We start from the raw sequence: 22,182 nt of genomic DNA, 5'->3' as shown, positions 1-22,182 counted from the left end.
TAATTCCCTTCTTGAATTTTCTGGCTTCTTTATAATCCTCAAGGGCTCTGTTGGATTCTACTTTCCTAACCTTTACATACTTTTCCCTTTTCTTCTTGACCAAATTTATTACCTCACTGGATATTCAAGGTTCTCTTACCTTGACACAGACTTGCCCCAAACAGCTTTTCCCAATTAACTTTCCCTAGTTCCTGCCTAACTCTCCCATAATTTACCCAGCTCTAATTTAATACTTTCCTGCAAGGTCCATACTTATTTATAACTATCTTAAAACTTAAGGAATTCTGCCCACTGTTCCGTAACCGCCCACTCAAGCCATTGTAGTCCATATACCTTGTTCTTGCCCATGTACTTACCTTGTCCACATACCCCTGCAGCCTCACAGCCGATGTTGCCACACGGGTTTGTATCAGCATCAGATTTCAATGTGATAATTTTGATCAGCTCATTGAAGGCATTCATATGGATAGTGATTATTTGTGTCATCTTGCTAGTCACTGCCCTCAACCTGAAAATGATCTGTTTATTCCTGCTTTCTGCTATTTGTCAATTAACCATTACTCAGTCCACATTACTATTTCACTACAAACACAATGAGCTCTCATTTAGCTTAGTAAGCATGAATTAAGGTGTTCTGGAAGCTCAAATATACCACATAATTGGTTTTCCCTTATCAATTTTACTAATTACAACCTCAATAAACCCAAACAGATTTGTTAAATGTTGTTTCCCTTTCATGCATCGATGATGCCTGTGTCCAATTTTATTATTATTTTCTCATGCCCTTTTAGACTACCTTATAATAAGAATCTAGCAGTTCTGTTATTGCTGATGTGAGACTAACTGGGCTTTGTTACATCGAGCTGGAGTAACCAATTCAATTGGTCAGCTGTCAACCAATCTCAGGCTAACTTTCACTGATTGATTGTTGTTCCGATTAAAGTCTTGAAAGTTCTTGGGAAAAGTCGTGCTTTGGGATGTACAGTTGATCTTTTGAGATTTTTGTAGTTGTGTGGTTTACTGAATAAAGGTTTACTTCAAGTTCCAGCTAGTTTTCTATCTCCTGACTTCAGGTCTCAACAGTATTTATAGGTGAGTGAGCACAACACATTGGTGAAAAGGTGCTGTATCATATCAACTTGGCAGTTTCAGCTGAAGACTTGCACACAATTCCACAACAGCAGAAAGCTCAATTTGAGGTGGCCCAGCTGAAGTTATTTGACACCTTGACCAGCACGTTATCAGTGAGTCAATGATGTTGGTGTCAAACGCTGGACAAACCTCAAGTGAGTCAGTTGTGTCCACGACCAACTTCCAGTTCGATGCCGCTTCTGGATTTACATTTGAATCACGGTTCCAGGGCAAGTTTGCCAGTAAAGCTGACTTGTGGAAGATATACACTTAGCTCCAAAAACTGGGTACTGCTGAGCATTAGCATTATTTCATCTTCATTCTACCTAAGAACATGCTTGACCTATTGTTTGATGAAACTGTCCGACAGCTAACATGCATTTTTGGAGAGCAGTCACCTCTCTTCAGTGTTCACTACCATTGCCTAAAACTCGTTAAATACGACGCTGATGACTTCATCACATATGCTAGTGTCGTCAGTCGCGAATGTGAAAAGTTCAAGCTGGGTAACATGACTGAATGTCTGATTTTTATTTCTAGACTTCAGGCACCTGGTGATGCAGACATTCATAAATGGCTCCGGGCCAGAGTGGAGCAAGACCCTGATATGACTCTGCAAGCTCTCACTCAAGAATATCAGCATTTGATCAACCAGAAACAGAGCCTTTTCAATGCATTTTCCAGTGTATTTTCCATCAACACTCAGCAGGTCTCCGAGCAGCCAAACACAGCTTGTTGTAACTATGTGCGTGGCATTACATAAGAAATTGTCAATACAAGAAACACATTTGCAACAAATGTCAATGCAATGGTCACAAAGCAGGCTTTTGCCAACCTTCTCTTTCTTCTAGACCAGTAAATCACAAGGACAAGAAGTTTCAAAAGCCTTCAAAATCTACAAGGTGCACGATGGTCATGTTGAAGTTTGACTTTGCCACCAGGAGACAGTACGTCAACGTATTTATTAACTATCAGTAGGTCAAGCTGCAACTTGATACAGTGTCAGACACATCACAATTATTTCCAAATGCATGGGGTGGGCTCATGGGTCCTCATTAGTTAAATCAGCTTTTCACTCCACCAGACTGGCGAATTGCTCTGCGTGGTGAAGCTGAGTGGTAACCAAATGAATGGTGTGTGTTACACAGCAGACCTGCCAGATCTGAATGTCCTTGGCATTGACTGGATGGACAAGCTTGACCTCTGGAGCATCCCTCTGGGTGAGGTCTGTACGAAGACATTGGCCATTCAAATCATGTCAGTCAGTGCTGTACCACTATCAGTACAAGAGGTTCAGGTTGCTGCACAAAACTGCAAGCAGAACTCCATCTCTGTCCAGACACAAAGCTAGTCTTCTGTCCCAAAACACTTAGCCTTACCAACCATGGAGCAAGTGCTAGCTCACTTGCACCAAGCTGGTATGTTGAAAGCTGTCAACTACTCACACCGGACAGCTTCAGTAGTCATTATCAAGAAAGCCAATGGTACAGTTAGGTTGTGTGCAGACTTCTCAATTGGTCTCAATGTGGCTCTGCAGACACCAGTACCATACCAGTGTCTGCAGGTTTCTTTGCTAAATTGAACAGTGGTCGCTACTTTGTGAAGTTGGGCTTGGCTGAAGCCTGTCTCCAGGTGGACATGACAAAACATTCACAGGAGCTTCTCACCATTACAACACATAACGGATTGTCTTCCTTCCTCTGTCTGCCTTTCAGGGTGTTGCTGCTTGCCTTGACAACATCATTATAATGGGCGTGCATCTGACAGAAATACGTCAATGCCTGAACTATGTTTTGAACAAACTGCAAGACTTTGGATTTCAACTTTGGGCATAAAAATGTAGCCTCCTGATGTCTTCAATCAGGTATCTGGAATTCATCATAGGTGAACATGGTAGCACACAGATCCTGAAAATATCACTGCTAGCTTAAAGATGCCTCCATCATCAGATGTCAGCTCTTTATGATCATATTTGGGAATAAACAATCATTATTCAAGATTTCTCCCAGCAATGTACTGGCTGAGAAAGCCACTCAATGCCCTGTTCAACAGGGGCACATGTGGTCCAAACAATACCAAGAGGCTTTTGATCAGTTGAAGAATATGCTGTCACCTGACCTTCTCTTCACATATTCCAACCCATATTTGCCAATTATTATTGCAACGAATGCATCCAACTACAGGGTAGGAGCTGTCATATCTCTTATCTTCCCTGATAGTTCCATAAAAGCTGTCATGCAAGCAGCTAGTTCACTAACTGCAGTAGAAAGGAACAATAGACAAATCGAGAAGTAAGTTTTGGGAATCATCTTTGCTGTGAAGAAATTCCACAAGATGCATTATGGCAGACGCTTCATTCTCCTAGATCACAAGCCACTGTTACCTATCTTAGTGCCTAAGAAAGACATCCAGAGTATACAACTAACGATCTACAAAGGTGGGTAACAATGTTGTTAAAGTTCAAAGTTAATTTATTATCCAAATACATATATGTCACCATATGGAGCCCTAAGGTTCCTTTTCTTGGGGGCATACTCAGTAAATCCAAGAACCATAATAGAATCAATGAAAGACCACACCCAACAGGACAGACAAATGACTAATGTGCAAAAGACAGCAAACTGCAAATACAAGCGAGAAAACATAATAAAGAGAAATAAATATCAAGAAATTGAGATAAAGAGTCCTTGAAAGTGAATCTATAGATTGTGGGGACAGTTCAGTGATGGGGCAAGTGAAGTTGAATGAAGTTATCCCCACTGGTTCAAAAGCCTGATGTTTGAGGGGCATTATATGTTCCTGAATGCGGTAATATGAGTCCTGAGGCTCCAGTACCTTCTTTCTGATGACAGCAGTAAGAAGAGAGCATGATCTGGGTGGTGGGTGCCCCTGACCATGCATGTTGCTTTCCTGCAATAGCACGCTGTGTAGATATGGTCAATGGAGAGGAGGGCCTTACCCGCGCCTATGATTTTGAAATAAAGTACACATCAACCTAGGAACTTGGTCAGGCAGGTGCCCTGTCCAGACTTATGAATCAGCAGGTTACTGAAAACAAAGATGCAGTTGTGGCAGCAATTTCAATTGATTGCAGAATTCACCAGGTTTTATTGGTGGGTTGAAGGCCTTCTGGTCACGGTCAACAACATCAGGGCAGAAACAGCTGGAGATTCTCTTCTTCAATGTATCTCCAGATACCTTGTTGATGGATGGCCCGTTAAGGTTGAGGAAGGTGCCATTCTCTTCTATGAACATCATATATTTCTCTCAACTGTGGACTCCTGCCCAATATTTGGAGTCAGAATAATGATTCCATGAACTCTTCAACTAAAAATACTGAAACAATTCCACTGTGGTCACTTGGCATCAATAGAAAGAAAGCCCTGGCAAGAAGCTTTGTGTTCTAGCTGGACATTGATGAAGACATCACATCTGTATGCAAGTAGTGTACTCAGTGCTCTATGGCAGCAAAGAATCCAAGTATATAAGTAGAGCCAATGCACAACCATGGCCTCAGTCTACCAGACCCTTTGGCCAAAACAAAGGGTGTACCTACCTCCTCCTGGTTGACACCTATTCCAAATGGTCAGAAATGTCATCTATGAAGTTAACAATGACAGAGCCTACCATGCAACAGCTGCTGCAGATCTTCAGCTGCTTTGGGATGCCAGAAACGCTTGTTTCTGACAATAGGACTCAGTTCAGTTCACAGCAATTTGCTGAATTCTGTCAGAACAGTGGGATTGTCCACATCTGCTCACCCCCATATCATCCACAGTATAACGGCCAAGCAGAGAGGTTTGTGGATACCTCCAAACGGTTGCTTCTGAAATCAAGAGTGCAAGGACCATTGGTCGAGGCTCTCAACACATTTCTGTTGACATATTGAATTAAAACCACATTCAGGCCTCAAGGGGAAGCCTCCAGCTGAAGACTGCTCACAGTGTTGGATGCAATGCTGTCACAACATTCAACATCCAAGACAACAGAAGATCAGGCACCTAAAGGGAGCCACACAGACCTTAATCGATGGGTGAAGTCATTCAAGCCCTATTTGTCTGTGACACCACTTTCAAGGAATTATGGATCAGTATTCCCAGCTCCATTTGTTCTACAGCACTCCTCAGTCCCCTGCCACTCACTGTGTAAGACCTACCCTGGTTGGTCCTCCCAAAGTGCAACACCTCACACTTGCCTGCTTTAAATTCTGACTGCCATTTTTCAGCCCAGTTGGTCCAGGTCCCACTGCAAGCTTTGAGTCTTTTTTGCTGTCCACAACAATCTCAATCTCAGCGTCATCTGCAAATATCCTGATGCAGTCTGCCTCAGTATCATCCAGATCATTAATATAGATGACGAACAACAACAGACCCAGCACTGATCCCTGAGGCACGCCACTAGTTACAGGTGTCCAGTCAGAGGGGAACCATCTACTACCACTCTCTGGCTTCTCCTGTGAAGCCTATGTCTAATCTAATTTATTATGTCATCTTGAATGTCAAGCAACTGAACCTTCTTCACCAACCTCCCATGCAGGACCTTGTCAAAAGTCTTGCTGAAATCCATTTAGACAACATCCAGGTTCAGGAACAGTTATCACCCCTCAGTTATCAGGCTCTTGAGCCAGTGGAGATAACTTCACTTGCCCCATCACTGAATTGTTCCCACAACCTATGGACTTATTTTCAAGGCCTTGTCGCTTCATGTTCTCAATATTTATTGTCTATTTATTTATTTATTTGTTTGTTTGTTTGTTTGTTTATTTTCTTTGTATTCACACAGTTTGTTGTCTTTTGCACATTGGTTATTTATCCAACCTGTTGGATGCCATCTTTCATTGATTCTATTTCTGTTTTTTTTGATTAACTGAGTATTCCTACAAAAAAACAAATCTCAAGGTTGTACTTGGTGACAATAATTTGATTATAAACTTACTTTGAACTTCGACTTTATCAACTTTCCTGGTAATTTCCTTGAAGAACTCTATAAGATTAGTTAGACACAACCTACCACACACAAGGCCATGAAGACTACTCCTAATCATTCCTTGTCTTTCTAATTACGTATATACTGTATCAGTAATACTTCTACTAATTACTTACTATGTATATTTATTACTATTACTTATTATTTGTATACTTATATAATTAATGTATATGTATATAAGTAATATATAGTAAGAATATGCTCATTATATCGTCTTTGTAGCTATCCCTCAAGGTCGAGGATGATGGTCTTCGTTCCGTTGATCTAATTATGGGCTCTCAAGTGGCTTATGAGTCCAATCTTGACTTTGAACGTTCTTCCACATTCAGGACAGGTAGTTCCAGATGGCAGATCAGACTTTAGTTGTTGTTGCCTCTCTTTCCATTGGCCCACAGAGCAAAGACGCCTGTGCGTGTATTTGTTTACTTGATGTTACACTCCAAGAAGCACATGATACTTCACAAATCCACCAACTGATTCCAATGGCATGGAAACCATGATGATTGGAGCTGATGGATTTGTTGCAGCCTTCATCTGCCTTCACAGCCGTTGAGTTCGAAGTAACTTCGTCCGCCTGTTCCACTGTTGAGGTCTTGGTTGGATTGTTCTTTGTCAGGGACCTCACCCTCGACTTTACCGCCATGGGTGACCCTACCGGGAGCATAGCTCCAGATGGCATCGTTCTTGGGATCTCAAGACAACACAAGCTTTGACAAGGTGATAATCCATGGAGAAGGATTACCGGGTATATATAGTTATATAATGAGAATAATTATATGGTTATAATTCCTGGGATATAGGATATCAGGTTCTGAGGATTATAAGTTTTTAGTCTCATTAATTTTTCTGATGATAATTTTTAGTAATGCATTTTTTCCTGCGAGGACGATTAAGTCCATTGTGTCTAATATGTGTTGTGAATACCTAGTAATATACCACAACAATGTCTGACTGTTCCAATGGTCAAGCTGATGTACCACTGTGATGTCTTTGTGGTTTCATGCTAATCCTACTCAGAATGGAAAACTGTTCAACGCCATCTTTTGGGTCCCTTTTTCCACTTTGTAACAAACAGTGTTGGCGGAAGAAAATTCCAAGTGTAGTTTCTTCTTTTGTCTCATGACATCCAGAGAAATATGGGTGCTCCACAAGCTCATGCTGGGCTGCTGCCAATAGCTTTCACTCCAAACATCTAAAGAGCATTTGGGTGAGTCGATCATATTTTTCTAGGAGGGTGAAGGCACAAATTGAGTCACCTGTTCACAATGAAGATGTAAGATCTTAGCAATTTTCTTCAGTATGTGAAGGAAAATGTCTGGCTGTGTTGCTTTTTATATCTTACACCCATTTAATTTAATCTGCATCAGTTCCTTTCAGATGAAGAAGTAGAATTTTGGAGTTCTGGCTGGTAGATGAGGGAGAGGTAAAATATTGCCTACAATTCAGTACAGAAATAGTTCCTTTGAGTATTGTGTGGGCAGAAGCCAAGGCAGTATCTGCATGATCCTTGACTAAATTGGATCAGTTATAAGTGGTTTAACTACTGCTGGACCTGAAATTTCCTACGTACAATATCAGACAACCGATGTTATTGAGATTGCAGGATCTTTATACACAGCTTTCCAAAACCGATATCAAGTTACTGACTGTGAAACTCTAAACATTGCATTCACTGAACCATTTTTGGAACTATCCTTTCATTTCCAACAAGCTCAGTTGGCTGTTTGCAAGATTTATGTGGTAGCTGAAAGGGAAAAGAGGAGAATGAGTAACATAAAGAGAGAAAAGGGAAGAAATAATGTGAGACACAGATGGCCAAGGATGCAGCAGGCATTTAGTGGGGGGATCGTTGACCTCAAACTTTAACTTTATCTCTCTTTAGATGCCACCTGTTGAGTATCTCCAGGATTTTCTGTTTATATTTATTATTCATAAAGCAGGCATAATAGTTAGCAGAAATGGAGAGAAAAAGTGGTCCTAGAGAATTATGAAGGAGATAGTGTGATAGTGATGTAGAAAGAGAAATAAAAGCAGAAATGACGTAGAAAGCCTGGAATGAAGGAGTATGTGAACAATTAAAGAACGGAATGGAGAACAATTTCCTTGTTGGATACTTACATTGTAAACATACCGTAGTTGATGTTGGAATAAAAATAGTTCAAGTTAAAAACAAAAAGAAAAGATGGAGAAATGGTTTTTTCCTGTGTTTCTTCCACGATGCACCTTGTAGTAGGAATTGAGCATATCCAATGGGTAAGGCAATATTTACACAGCAGAACTGGATTAGGAAGTTGTTCTGGAATACAAACTCGTTACCGCTTCAAGCTATATTTAGTGGAGAAATAATCCTGTTACTTTTGTGAGCCGATTACACAGCAGATGGAAATTTTATCTAAAGAGCCGGGCATGAGCACCTGATTTTAAGTCTTGATTGTCAACTATGCATCTGGCTGCTGAGGTCTTCCAGGATGATTTGTTTAGATCAAGATACCACATAATCCCCTTCACTAAGATATATTAACATTGAGCCAACTCTCAGAAAATGTTGGTATCTCAGGGTTTGAGGTCACACCTAATTTTGCTTTTTGAAATGCCAGGGAACAGCAACAACTGTACACAAGAAAATCTGCAAATGTTATAAATCCAAAGCAACACACACAAAATGCTGGAGGAACTCAGCAGGTCAGGCAGCATCTATGGGAAAGAGTACGCAACTGATGTTTTGGGCCGAGACCCTTCTCCAGGACTGTAACCCAATGAGTGCAGTCGAGGAAAGCAGTTTACCTTGAGTTTAATTTACCAATTTCTTTTTATTGTCAGGACATTTCTGAGCAGCTTACATCATGGCCAAGAATAACTTTCCTTTAACTGGTCAAAAGAGATTCTAACAATGCTTAAAGTGGAAAAGCAATCTAAAAAGCAAGCTGTACTGATACTGGTCAACAATTGTGCACTCTTGATGGAGTCATTCTTTATCACACAAAGCAAAGTCCCTCTTGGACATAATGTATCTTGGTTTGATCTGTTTTTGAAAGTCAGCATGAAGTGCACTTTTTTTTGCAGAAAGAGGGTTAATGTTCGAAGACCATGACTATCAGAACTGGACGACTTTTTTTAAGAGAAGAGGAGGCAGGGTAAATGACTTGGGGAGAAATAACTGAAAAGAGCGATCAGCAAGGTGGAAAAGGCAGCAATTGGACAGTGATCAAATGACATAAGTAATCATTATGTAAGAGATAAGGAACTACTGTAATTAGGAGAGAAATAGGAGATGTAAAAGATAGCTTAGAGCATTAGAGGAAGAGGGAAGCAAGTACTCAATCCATTCACTACCTCCCCAGATACGGTATCTACCTATCTCTCCATCTGATGTCCCCTCCTTGGCACCTGACCTTTTCATGCTTTAAACAGACTACCCTCATGTTAGGAGGGGCCTGTTGGATTCCTATAAAACGATATAGTGTAAATTGCGATTTTCTGTAACACAAGGCCATGTCATATTCTCAGGTGTGGAGAAATCTAAGTTCATAGTCTGGTATGTGTCTCACACAAATTTTAAGATAGCATTGGAGCTGTGCTTGGGCGTACATTCATATGGTGTATAAGGAGTAGAGCAGGTGCCCAAGCATGCCCTGAGGTGCACCTGTGCTGATAGTCAGCAAAGAGGAGATGTTGTTAGAAATCCTCACTGTCTAAGATCTGCCGATGGAAGGTACAGAGGACCAGGCCTTGAAGGTTAATGATGAGTTTGGATGGGATGTTTGTATTGAAACCCAGCTGTAGTCCATGAACAGCAGCCTGCTGCATGAGTTCCTGTTGTCTTGATGCTCCAGAGCAGAGTGAAGAGCCACAGAAATCACATCTGCCATTGACCTGTTTTGGCACGGGCAAGTAGGAGTGAATCTAGGAATTGATTTCCATCATAACCAACCTCTCAAGACACTTTGTTACAGTTGATGTAGTCAGGCAGTAGTCATTGAGGCTGGTCACCACACTCTTCTTGGGCACTGGTAAAGTAGATGCCTTTTTGAAGCAGGTAGAAACATCAGACCACAGAACCAAGAGGTTGAATATGTCCATACGATCCTTAGTACTTGGTCAGGTATGATGTCTGGACCAGATACCTTTCATGGATTCACCCTCTTGAAGGATGCCTGGACATCACCCTCAGAGACTGAAATTATAGTGGCATCCAGAGAAGTAGGGGCTTGTGTGGGTGTGTCAACATGTTTATAAAAGATATTGAGCTTATCCAAGGGTGATGAGTCATTGCTCCTATGTCAATTGTAGGAAGATATATTGTGGAAGCCCTGCCACAGCTGTGGGGCATCCACCTATGAATGCAGTTTAATCTGAAGTTGCCTCTTTGTGCTTACAGTGGCTTTCCAGAGATTTTACCTGGACTTCTTATATAACTGGGTCACCAGCCCTGAACACAACAGATCTAGCCCTTAGTAGATTACGAGCCTCCTGCTTCACCCAAGGCTTCTGGTTGGGGAAGACTCATAGTATATTTATGGGTACACACTGATCCCCATGTGTATTTGTGAAGTTGGTGACAACTGTGACATATTCATTTCAGTCTGCTGACAAATCCTTGAACACGTTCCAGACCACCGACTTGAAGCAATGCTGAATTCACTCCTCTGATTCTGTCTTCCAGCTCTTTGTAACTCTCTTCATTTTTGCTGACTCTTCTGTTTCATCAGAAGAAGCACAGCCATTTGGTTGGATTTAACAAAGTACGGGTGAGCGGTGGACTAGTGGGACTAGTCTTGTAGCAGTAGTCAAGTGTGTTGAGTCCTCTAATACCCCAGTTAATTTCTTTATAGTAGTTAAGTAGAGACTTCTTCAAGCTTTCTATATTAAAGTCTCTTGCCACAATGTGACTGAGAGATATCAGGGGTACGCTACCTCATTCTCATTGATCACACTGCTTATTTCCTCAAGTGCCAACATGATCTCTGCCAAGATAAGATGTAGAGGCAGTTAGGATGATGGGAGAGAACTTTTATGGAAGGCAGAATAGTTGGCACTTCACTTCCAGCTGTTCCACGTCAGGGGAGCAGGAGTGGGACAAGACCGTAATGTCCATGCTCCATGATGAGTTTATCACAAAGCAGACGCTGCCATCTTTTCCCCTACCCGACACTGCCACCTGGTTCATGCAGAGGGTGATTCTTATATGGAATAAAGCACCAGTGAAAGTGGTTGGGGCAGGTATGCTAGCATCTAAGAGACACTTAGAGAGGTATATCGGTAGGAAAAATTTAGATGGATAATGACAAAATGTGGGGAAATGAGACTACCTTAGATGGGCAATTTAAGACCATGAGACAAGGGTGCAGAATTAGGCCATTCAGCCCATCAAGTCACCCTCTGCCACTTCATCATAGCTGATCCCCCTCAACCCCATTCTCCTGCCTTCTTGCCTTAACCGTCCTCTCCCTGACTTATCAAGAGCTTATCAACCTCCACCTTAAATACACCCAATGATCTGGACTCCCCAGCCACCTGTGGCAATGGTTTCCACTAGCTAAAGAAATTCCTCCTCATCTCCATTCTAAATGGACATCACTCGACTCTGAGTTTGCGCCCTCTGGTCCTAGATGCCTCTCCATATCCACTCTATCTTGGCCTTTCAACATTTGATAAGTTTCAATGAGAACCCCCCTTATTCCTCTAAGTTCCAGCTAGTAAAGATCTTGAGCCATTAATCGCTTGTTTTATGATAAGCCTTTCATTCCTGGAATCATTCTTGGGAACCTCTGCTGAACCTTCTCCAAAGCCAGCACATTCTTTCTTAAATAAGGAGACCAAAACTGCTCACAATACTCCAAGTGAGGCCTCTCCAATGCCTCAAAAGGTTTCAGCATTACACCCTTACTTTTATGTTCTAGTCCTCTCAAAATGAATGCTGACATTGCATTTGCCTTCTTCACCACTGACTCAACCTTCAAAGTAACTTTTAGGATCCTGAATGAGGACTCCCAAATCCCTTTGCACCTCAGATTTTTAGATTTTCTCCCTATTATAAAATAGTCAGTGCTTTTATTATTTCTACTAAAGTTCATGATTTTCTACTTCCATTTGCCACCTCTCCTAATCTGTCCAAAGTTGTCTGCAGCCACTCTGTTCCTCAACATTATCTGCCTCTTCACTTACCTTTGTATCATCCGCAAACTTGGCACAAAGCCATTAATTCCAGTATCCAAATCAATGACATACAATGTAAAAAGAAGTGGTCCCAATGCCGACCCCTGCTGGACTCAACTAGTCACCAGCAGCCAATCAGCAAAGGATTCCTTTATTTCAACTTTTTGCCTCCTGCCAGTCAGCTAATGCTCTAACCCGTGCTAATATCTTTCCTATAATACCATGGGCCCTTATCTTGTTTAGCAGCCTCATGTGCGGCACCTTGTCAAAGGCCTTCTGAAAATCCAAATATACAACATCGTTCGATTCTCCTTTGCTTATCCTGCTTGTTATTTCCTCAAAGAATCAACAGATTTTACAGACAAGCTTTTCCCTTAAGGAAACTATGCTGACTTTGGCCTATTTTATCATGTGCCTCCAAAACCGTATGCTTAAAAGTAAAACTCCAACGTATTCCCAACTACTGAGGTCAGACTAACTGTAATTTTCTTTCTTCTGCCTCCCTCCCTCTTGTTGAGTGGAGCGACATTTACGATTTCCCAGTCCTCTGGAACCATTCAAGTGATTCTTGAAAAATCATTTCTAATGTCTCCCCAATCCCTTCAGTTGCCTCTTTCAGAACCCCAACCAGCACGAGCCATTTGGGCTGAAGGGCCTGTTTCTGTACAGTATGATTCTATGGGATTTCTGAATGCCAGAATACTAAATCTATTCCTGCTTTGACTTCTCCTTAAGTAACCAGAAACATGATGTTTAAGGATTTATCCCTTCTTAAAAAGGAATTATTAATTATCAAATGCACTGTATGGTGATGTGTGGAATTCTGTCTATAATGATTAAGACTTGTCATGCATTTTTTGTCTTCATCAAAGGTATTTTTCAAAGTTGAAATCTATTTTTGTTCAATATCATTCTGATTTGCATCTGTCCATAAACAGGTGAACAGATAATAGAAATACTGAAAAACGGAATGAAATTCTGTAACAGAGAATTTTCATGTTTTGCATCTGGCACAGTCATTTCCACAAGGCATTTTATCAGGTGTCAAAAGCCCCTTTCAAAAATCAAAATAAATGCTTCATTGCAGTAATTCAGTGCGGTGGATGTGAGAACATTTAAAATGTCTATCTCATTTCCCAGGCTGTAGGCTAGAAATATATTTTATAGCGTTAGTCATTGTAATAGCATGTCTAGCAGTGTAATGTTGTAGCTTTTAGTAAAGTGGACTTTAAAAAGGGAGCCAGCAATTTATCAAACATGATTGAATTTTTTAAAACCTAACATGGGCCCAGGATTTGCCAGGACAACGACAGTGATACATTCATTGTTATAATGGATAAAATCTGACAGCACATCCACAGTTCCTAAATGCACAGTGAAACACTTTTGTCCAAAGTTACTGTGAGTGATACCCTTGCTTGGGCTGCTGTAGTCTTCAATGTTACATTCAGCAAACATCCTTGGAGTGATGGTGTCTTCAACTATTTGCAAGCTAATCTGATAGTAAGGCTCTACTTTCATCTTACTTATCTGCCAGTTTTAGTTTTGTTTTGTGTGAGACGTCTAAAAAGGTAGATAAAAGTGTGCTTTCAAAGTTCAAAGTAAATTTATTATAAAGGTGCCTACATATCACCATATACAACTCTGAGATTCATTTCCTGCTGAAGGGTCCCGGCCTGAAACGTCGACAGTACTCTTTTCCATTAATGCTGCCTGACCTGTTGAGTTCCTCCAGCATTGTGTGTGTGTTGCTCCAATTGCATAAGGATGTACTGAGACCAAGGTCTTGAAGCTTCTTGATTAATTTTGAGGGGATGATGGTATTGAATGGTGAGCTGCAGACGAAAAAGAGCAACCTGATGTAAGAATCCAGGTGTTCCAGGATTGAGTGAAGAGCCAATGAGATGGCATCTGCTGTGGACCTTTTGCAACGATAGGCAAACTGGAGTGGATCCAAGTCGCTTCTCAGGCAGGAGTTGATATGTTTTATCACCAACATCTCAAAACACTTCATCGCTGTGGATGTAAGTGCTACTGGATGATAATCATTGAAGCAGGTTATCTCGTTCTTCTTAGGCTCTGGTATAAGTGAAGCCTGCTTGAAGCAGGTGGATACCTCAGACTGCTGAAGTGATCTCAGTGAACTGTCCAGCTAGTTGATCAGCACACATTTTTAGTAATTGACCAAGTAGCTTGTCTGGGCCTTAATCTCTTCGGTCATAGCTTGCTAATTTTTCAGTGTGATACACTGTTTAATACGCTTTGATGACATATCTATTACTGGAATCTAAAGATCATGTACATACAATACTTGAAAATGTCGTTGGAAAAGTGGGGGGATGTAATCATTAGGTCTTTATGGGACAGATTTCTTGGATGCCAACACCATCACAAAATGGAGCCTTTATCTTTCAATTGCCATATAGCTATTCCTTTGTGAAAGAACGGGCTATATGGTGAAGTGGAACTGTAGGCTGGTTATGAAAGAAGAAGTTGTGAAGTGTTTAAATCGGATACTTTTGTATTTTCAGACTTGCAGAAGGCACAAGTGTCATACAGACAGGGCCCTATGTTAAGATCGAATCTGGATCTCCAGCTTTGAGAGGCAGCAGCTCAGAACCAAGTTGGTTTGGTTCAAGCTTGGATTACCAGTGACTAAGTCTGATACTAATTTTATACCTACACTGGTTTTTACTCTGCATGCTTAACACTCTGTACATTACATGCACAGAACTGCACAATCAAAAGTTCCATTTTGTAAGCTGCAAATTTCAGGGTCTTGTTTAGATTTAGCAATTGAATTTCCAGTTAATTCAATTCCTTACAGTATAAAAAGTGTAAAAATCAAAAGCAGTACACGATTGAACTAGACTGCCTTTTTTGGAAAAGAAATGCATGGTCTTGACGCCATCTGTTGTCTGTACTTTTGCACAATAGTAATCCCTTTGTGAGTAACTATTTTCTTTTAAAAACAAGAGTTAGGAATACTGTCATAAAAGCTTGAAATTTTGGAAGAAAAACTTACTAATATGGTGTTCATATATTGCTCAGTAGACTCACTCCTTTTTGTATAAGTGAATTCAGTGTCTGTTGGCACATGATGCAAGGTGGTATAAATTAATAGCATAACATAATTTAGAATGATAAAATATACAGAATTCCTCAATTAAGTGGTATTCAAAGTTTGTTTCAAGCATGTAATTTGTGTACGTAAGGCTGGATCAAGTCAAGAAGAGTACAAATCCTGTCTGCGCTTGATCCATTGACGGCCATTTCTTACCCTTTCTGTCACAAGAGTCCTATAAGTTCACTTGGAAACAGTTGCACAGATCATGTGTGTAAAACATTCAGATTGTTCACCTGAAAATCCATCTTGAGTCCTGATTAAGGGTCTTGAACCAAACCATTGACTGCTTATTTACCTCCATAGATGCTGCCTGACCTGGGGAGTCCCTCCAGCAATTTATTTTTGTGTGTGTGTGCATTTGATAATGAATTCTATTTAAATATGTGATGGCCTAGGTTAATCTCATATTAATGGGAATTTTTTGTGTTCTGAATCGCATAATGTGCCTCCTTGTGTCCTAGTCAACCTCTCTGATCTTTCCAAAGCTGGACTAAATTACTCAGTAGGACAAGCGAATGCACTGTTTTAAACAGATGCAGACAACTATCACCTTGATTCAGCTAATTACACAACCGTGTCAAGAATAATTAATATGCTTCACTTTTTCTATTATAGCAGTCTTGCTTAATTTATTTTGGTGACCTTTCTAATCCTGGGTTCAAGATCAGTGTGTTTTTCATCACTAGATCATGGCCCTTTTGTGCCTCTAGCTTGGCTAACTGCCCTTGTATCCTTTGTCATTTTTTCTCTGTGATACAAGCCCACGGGAGAGCTCCCATTCTAATGTCTTTTTTTTCCAGTCAGTGATTCACAAGCAAGGCTATCAGAGAGAGAAACCAATTCTCTTGCCACCTGTGGTTGTTTGGAGGAAAAATCTCTCATGTTTCTTAAAACACTTTAAAATATTATTTCAATAAAAAGATAAAAAGAAACAAGTATTTAAATATGATTAGATCATGTAAATATATATAAGGATATGAAAAACAATCTAAATGAAGAAATATTTTCTACAGCCCCTTTAGAGTTATTTATCTCCATTGCAATCATTGGAGAAGCTTTAAATCAGATGGTGCAGTAGAACTTGAAACGGGCAGTTGCAACAATTTCAGTTTTCATCATTGTAATATACTCCATAACTGGAAGGCATTCATGAAAACAATCACAAATACTATAGCTGAATGCAGCTTTAAGGCTACCACATTCGTAAGAGATTTCTAAAATTCTAATACTTAAGCAATGAAAATTATGAGAGTTTTGAAGTAGGCAGTGACATTTCTTCATGAAATTGGGGCAGTGCCAAAACTTGCAGTAAAAGGGATTTTCTAAATGCTCAGTTAGGGAACTTTCTGATGCAATAATCATGGTTGGATAAGCACAGCTACGTTAAGCAGGAAGGCTAAAAATGAAAAGTAATGAGCTCATGATGTTTATGTTTGTCTATTCATGAAGTCAAGACTAAGATTAACTTTGATCTGGACAAAATAATGAAAGTTGATCTGGTGTCTGGAATATGATCTGTTTGTTGCAGGGTTAATGAAGATAACATGGATAGGATTGCATTTTGTACCCATGATATTATACTGACATCCTGCAATTTACTAGTCTGCTTCAAATGATTCAAAAGAAATTTTACAATTTCTCGTTTCTGAGATTTTGCTGTGGTTACATTCCTCCCTCAAGAGGTTTTAATAAATTGCAATATTCATCAAAGAACAGATCATTGGAAGTATGTGAGGAATATGTTTAATGGCATGAATAGCTTTTGCTTAATTAAATCTTATGTAGTTTTGCCTGAGCTACTAAAGCATTTGATGTGCTGCATTGTCATTTGTAGAAAGTGACAAGAAAAATATTAAGCTCTGGGCACAGTTCACATTGGAAATAACTTTCTGAAAATGCATGGCCAGAAGACCTGAGCTTTTAGTAGCTCATGATTGACACCACCAATTCCAATTTCTTCAGCTCCCAGTGGTTTCTCCATGTATGGAACAAAACACCATTTGTATTTATGGGCAGCATTCACAATTAATTTAACCTACACAATTTAATGTTATATTTATCAGGTCAGATTGACCACAGCCACATATTTCTGCTTCTGAAATTGAATGTCTCTTTCCAGATCTAACTTTCTGTATTGAAGGTCATTCTCAGCTCTCCCATTCACATCTTACAGACCCTTAGCACTGACTACCAATCATCACCACAACTTTCTACAAAGCCCTACAAACCTATGTTCTTCATCAGCCAAATCTAGTCTATTATGTAATTCTTTCCCTTTTGCAAGACATTTACGCATATCACCAGAACCTCATTTAATTTATTTTGTAACTCATTGTTAGAAATGACCCAAAAACGATCTGTCCTCACATTTACTTCAACTAATCCCCTCTAATTCTCCTGCTTAGGCCCAACATTAAACTGCAGTTTTCCTTGGGCTATCTTTCCATGTCAGCAATGCCTTATAAATATAAACCATTACTATATGGAGCCACAGTTAATTATACAGAATTTATACTCTTTGATAAAATAGGATGCTCCAATGATAGATATATTTTTTGTAAAATACAATTTTAATATTGACACTCCTTTGCACTGGATTATTGGGAACCGGGCTGTCACATAATTGTTTTGCCAAGAAAGTCAATGACCCAGTTTTCTGTAGGTCTATTGTTTTGTTTCTGTGAAGAGAAAGGTGAATTTATTAACATTAATGCAGGGGTCCAGTGAGGGATTTCTTCCAATCCAAATGAAAGAACTTTTAATATAAATGCATCAAAAATTGTAAGATTAAAAATGAAATCAGTGAGGTTAATCCAAATGAATTTTACACCCTGCATATTTCATCTGTTTAGCAGAATGAAAATACAGAAGTAGTGAGGACCTAGTAAAAGTTTAAATCGAAATGAGAAGAATTGTGCCTATGGCTATTGAGCAAGGGAAAGCATTCAGAATTACTTGCGTTTTAACTTACTTTTAACTCCCTAATATTGACATAGTGCAGATTAGATTTTATGGGGTTAGCTCCTTTAAATTTAATAAGAGTTGACAAGCATTAAGATTAATGTAGTTTCTTTCTTTCATTTGTGATCATTAAAAGCTCCAGAAACATGACCAAGAAACATCAGAAGTCTCGCACCACTGGAGGACAGAGGAGGAGATGGCATCAGAAGCTGCTGACCTCAAGAAGTACTTCATGTAGTCAGGTCTGCTATGGTATGTTTCCTTCAATTTTCTTTTTATATTTTTGGGCTTAAACATCTATTACACTTTTTCGACTAATGGGTGGCACAGTTTAGCATCAGTAAACGTGGCTACCTCTCAGCTGCAGCGATCCATGTTCAGCTGCGGTCTTAAGTACTGTTTGAATGTATCTTGAATGTTCTTGCCACTGGATGCAGTTAGCATGATGTTACTACCGTGCCAGCGACCTGGGTTCAATTCTGCCTCTGTCTGGGAGGAGTTTGTGTGTTCTCTTCATCTTCTTCTGGGTGCTCCAATTTCCTCCCACATTCCAAATATTTATGGATTAGTAGGATTATTGGTCGCCATGGGTATAATTGGATGGTGCAGGCTCATTGGGCCCAAAGAAATTGTTACAGTTCTGTATCTCTAAATAAAAAATAAGTTCTCCGGTTTCATTCCTCATTGTAAATGATCTTTTAGAGCAAATAAATGGCTAAAATAATCAAAGTGGTGTTGATGAGCACGTGAAAGAGAATAAGTTGCAGGAATACATAAGGAGAGGAAGAATGGGACTGATGGGTTTGCTCTGCTGGAAGGTAGTATAGACACATTGGGCTGAATGGTCTACTAGTAATGTGTTTCAGTGTATCAATACCTTAAAAGACATTGAAGTTTTAGACAGTGGGCTCTAAACTCTGTAACTGTTGAAAAATATATGTTCAGGTATACTATGATGCTTGGTTTCATTCATCTCTATTTTGAAATTCTCTTTTTTTTCAGATACATATCTAAGGAGTATGAAGAATTCAGAATGTTATAGTAATTGGATCAATTAAAAAAACAAATGATAAATTACAACACACCAACCAATATATGAACCTTTAAAGAAATTAGGATTTTGGTAGTAATAGCAAATGTAATACTCATTGCATCTCCAGAGCAGAAGTGTTTTAATGCTGTGACGATGTATTTGCACTCAGTGAAAATGTTCCAGTTATAGGGATCTAACCTAACTTTTTAGATGATCCTAATTTAGTTGTTTTGACCAGAATCCAGGTTTTGCTTCAATGAAAGAACTGTATCATTTAATCTACAAACCCCTATGTTGATGTTCATGATGCCATTAAAGTTTGTTATAAATCTGCAGTTGTTTCAAGTGATTCTTGTTATATTTTGCAACTCCAAAACATAAAACTAATTAAAAGGAAAACACACACACACACACACACACACACACACACACACACACACACACATACACACACACACACACACACACACACACACACACACACACACACACACACACACACACACACACACACACACACACACACACACACACACACACACTATATATATACAGTGTACTAAATAATACAACTACTATATAGACACCCACAGTATAGTAAATTTAAAATTGTCCCATCCATTCAGGCCTAAAGATTAAATCACTGTGGAGGATTTCTTAGGATAACATCTTTCCTGAAAAGGGGGTAGTCACTCTGCTCAACAGGTGAAACAATCTCAGATTCTGGGCCCTCCTCCGTGGTGGTTGTAGGAGTTGATTTTGGGACTGCAGGAAGTGGTTCTGACAGCTATATACCCCGTTCTTCTGGACAAGTTGGCATCCCAAACAGTGCATGGCTGGCTTCAGTGGACAGTATGGATCATAATGTGTGAGTACAGTGTTTGACGTCACCATTTCCTTTCCCTTTGGAAAGCCACCTCACACTGATTTGCCCATTGCTGTTATGCATCCTTGTGCATCAACAATGCTTGGAGTTCATAATCTTCTAAACTTTTTAACACCGTCTTGAGATATTGAAGATATTTCTTGTCATTCTTACCGCTAACAGTGATGTCATTCCTAACACTGAGTGCCTGGAAAGCCTTCCAGTACCTGGTTCCTGGCTTTCTACCAGAGTGCAAGTATTCCCAGAATAACGCCCCTTCTGTTTATGGTGAGAAACACTTTGGACTTTTCTTTCATCTCCATCTGTAGGTAAGCCTAAACTAAGTCCAGTTTGCTAAAGTGTTTTCCTCCAGAAAGGTTTGCAAAGGCATCCTCAGAGGGTATTGATTTACTTTCAATACTGGGTTGATGGTGACCTTAAAATCACCACAGACCCTGACCCACCCATTCCTCTTGGCTTCTAGGGCCACTGCTGTTGCCCATGGGCTCCATTCAACCATGGAAAAAATTCCTTCAGCCTCCATGCAGTTGCTGGCTACTTTATCACAGACTGTATAAGGAACCAGATGGGCTTTGTACAACTTGGGTGTGGCATTTTCATTTAACACAATTTTACCCTTGATATGTTTGAATTTTTCCAGTGCCATCCTTGAACACTGCTGTGGCATTCTCCAGCACGTTTCTTAATTCACTTTCAGTTGACTCCATTAAAGGGATGTGCATGCAAATAATGGGGAAGATTCTCCAATGAAGTTGTAATTGTCTCAGCCAATCACATCCACACAATGCTGGCCCTCCTGTTTTTACCATATACAGGTCTAACGTGGCTTGTTAGCTTTTGTATTTCACTGTTATGAATGTCTTTCTCACAGGAGTTACCTTTACTCCAGTATACGTTCTTAGTTAGATATCTACAGGCTTCAGTTCAGTATCTTTGAAATGCCATTCAGACTCATTTTGTGGAATGACTGGATCAGCTGAGCCGGTGTTCAGTTCCATTTTAATTAATTTGCCGTTCACTTCTGGTGTAAGCCATATTGCTTGTCCACTTTTAGCTTTCACATTTTAAATCTCAAGGCTTCCCAGTCCTGTCATCCTTGAGTCACTGTTGTCATTATCAGATTTTTCAACAGCATACAGATCAGTGCTCTTTTTGAAATGCAATTTGACATTTTATCTTATTCTCTTCCCTGTACAGTCCATTTATTTTTGTCTGCCCAGCATGCTCTTTGTATGTGGCCTACTTTGTTGAATTTTTCTGCAAGTTTCACTTTTAAATCTACATTGGCCTAGTGCATGTGAGCCCCCTACCACAATAGTAACACAATTTGTTCAACCAGGTAGGGTTCTGGTTGCAATTTTGTTCATGCTCATTTTCATTCTTGAATGCAAACCAATTGCATCTCTGTTTGCTGTTTCTATTGATTTAGCAATTACAACTGCTCTTTTAAATGTAAGTTGTGCTTTAGTTAGGAGCCATTTTTGAATGCATTCTTGGAAGATTCTACAAACTAAATGATCTCTCAGTGCATCATTAAGCCCATTACCAAACTGACAATGCTCAGATAATCTCTTCAATTTAACCATGTACACAAAAATAGACTCCTCTTCCTTTTAGATTTCACTTAGAAAATGCAAGTCTAACTTAGTTCTTTACGTTAAGTGAGGTGCGCACGAGTGATGTGGTGGCGTCATGACATATGCAATTCATGTACTTTTACATTAAACTGGAATGAATTATTAAAACAAATAAAGAATGCTGACTTAAACAATATATTTACAATATTAATCAAATATGACTGAAATATTAAATACACAACAATTCCCATTTTATGCTAACGATAACGGGACATTAGAAGTTGTAATCATCAAGGCAGTTAATGACAATTTTAAATCAATAAAA

General features: G+C 39.7%; 1 protein-coding gene across 2 annotated transcripts in view; it reads left to right on the top strand.

Moving 5' to 3' along the window:
• LOC140742106 (bis(5'-adenosyl)-triphosphatase-like) overlaps positions 1–19,729 on the top strand; it is a 946,366-nt gene extending 926,637 nt beyond the window's left edge. For both annotated transcript variants that reach the window (XM_073072924.1, XM_073072923.1), the window contains 2 exons: positions 18,498–18,613; positions 19,364–19,729. In XM_073072924.1, the coding sequence (XP_072929025.1) occupies positions 18,498–18,599 (102 nt within the window). In that variant the 3' untranslated portion in view covers positions 18,600–18,613; positions 19,364–19,729. The remainder of the gene's footprint in view (positions 1–18,497; positions 18,614–19,363) is intronic.
• Positions 19,730–22,182: the final 2,453 nt, after the last annotated feature.

Source organism: Hemitrygon akajei, chromosome 19 (assembly GCF_048418815.1).
Source record: "Hemitrygon akajei chromosome 19, sHemAka1.3, whole genome shotgun sequence".
Classification (NCBI taxonomy): Eukaryota; Metazoa; Chordata; class Chondrichthyes; order Myliobatiformes; family Dasyatidae; genus Hemitrygon; species Hemitrygon akajei.
This window is presented reverse-complemented; position numbering and strand designations above follow the sequence as displayed.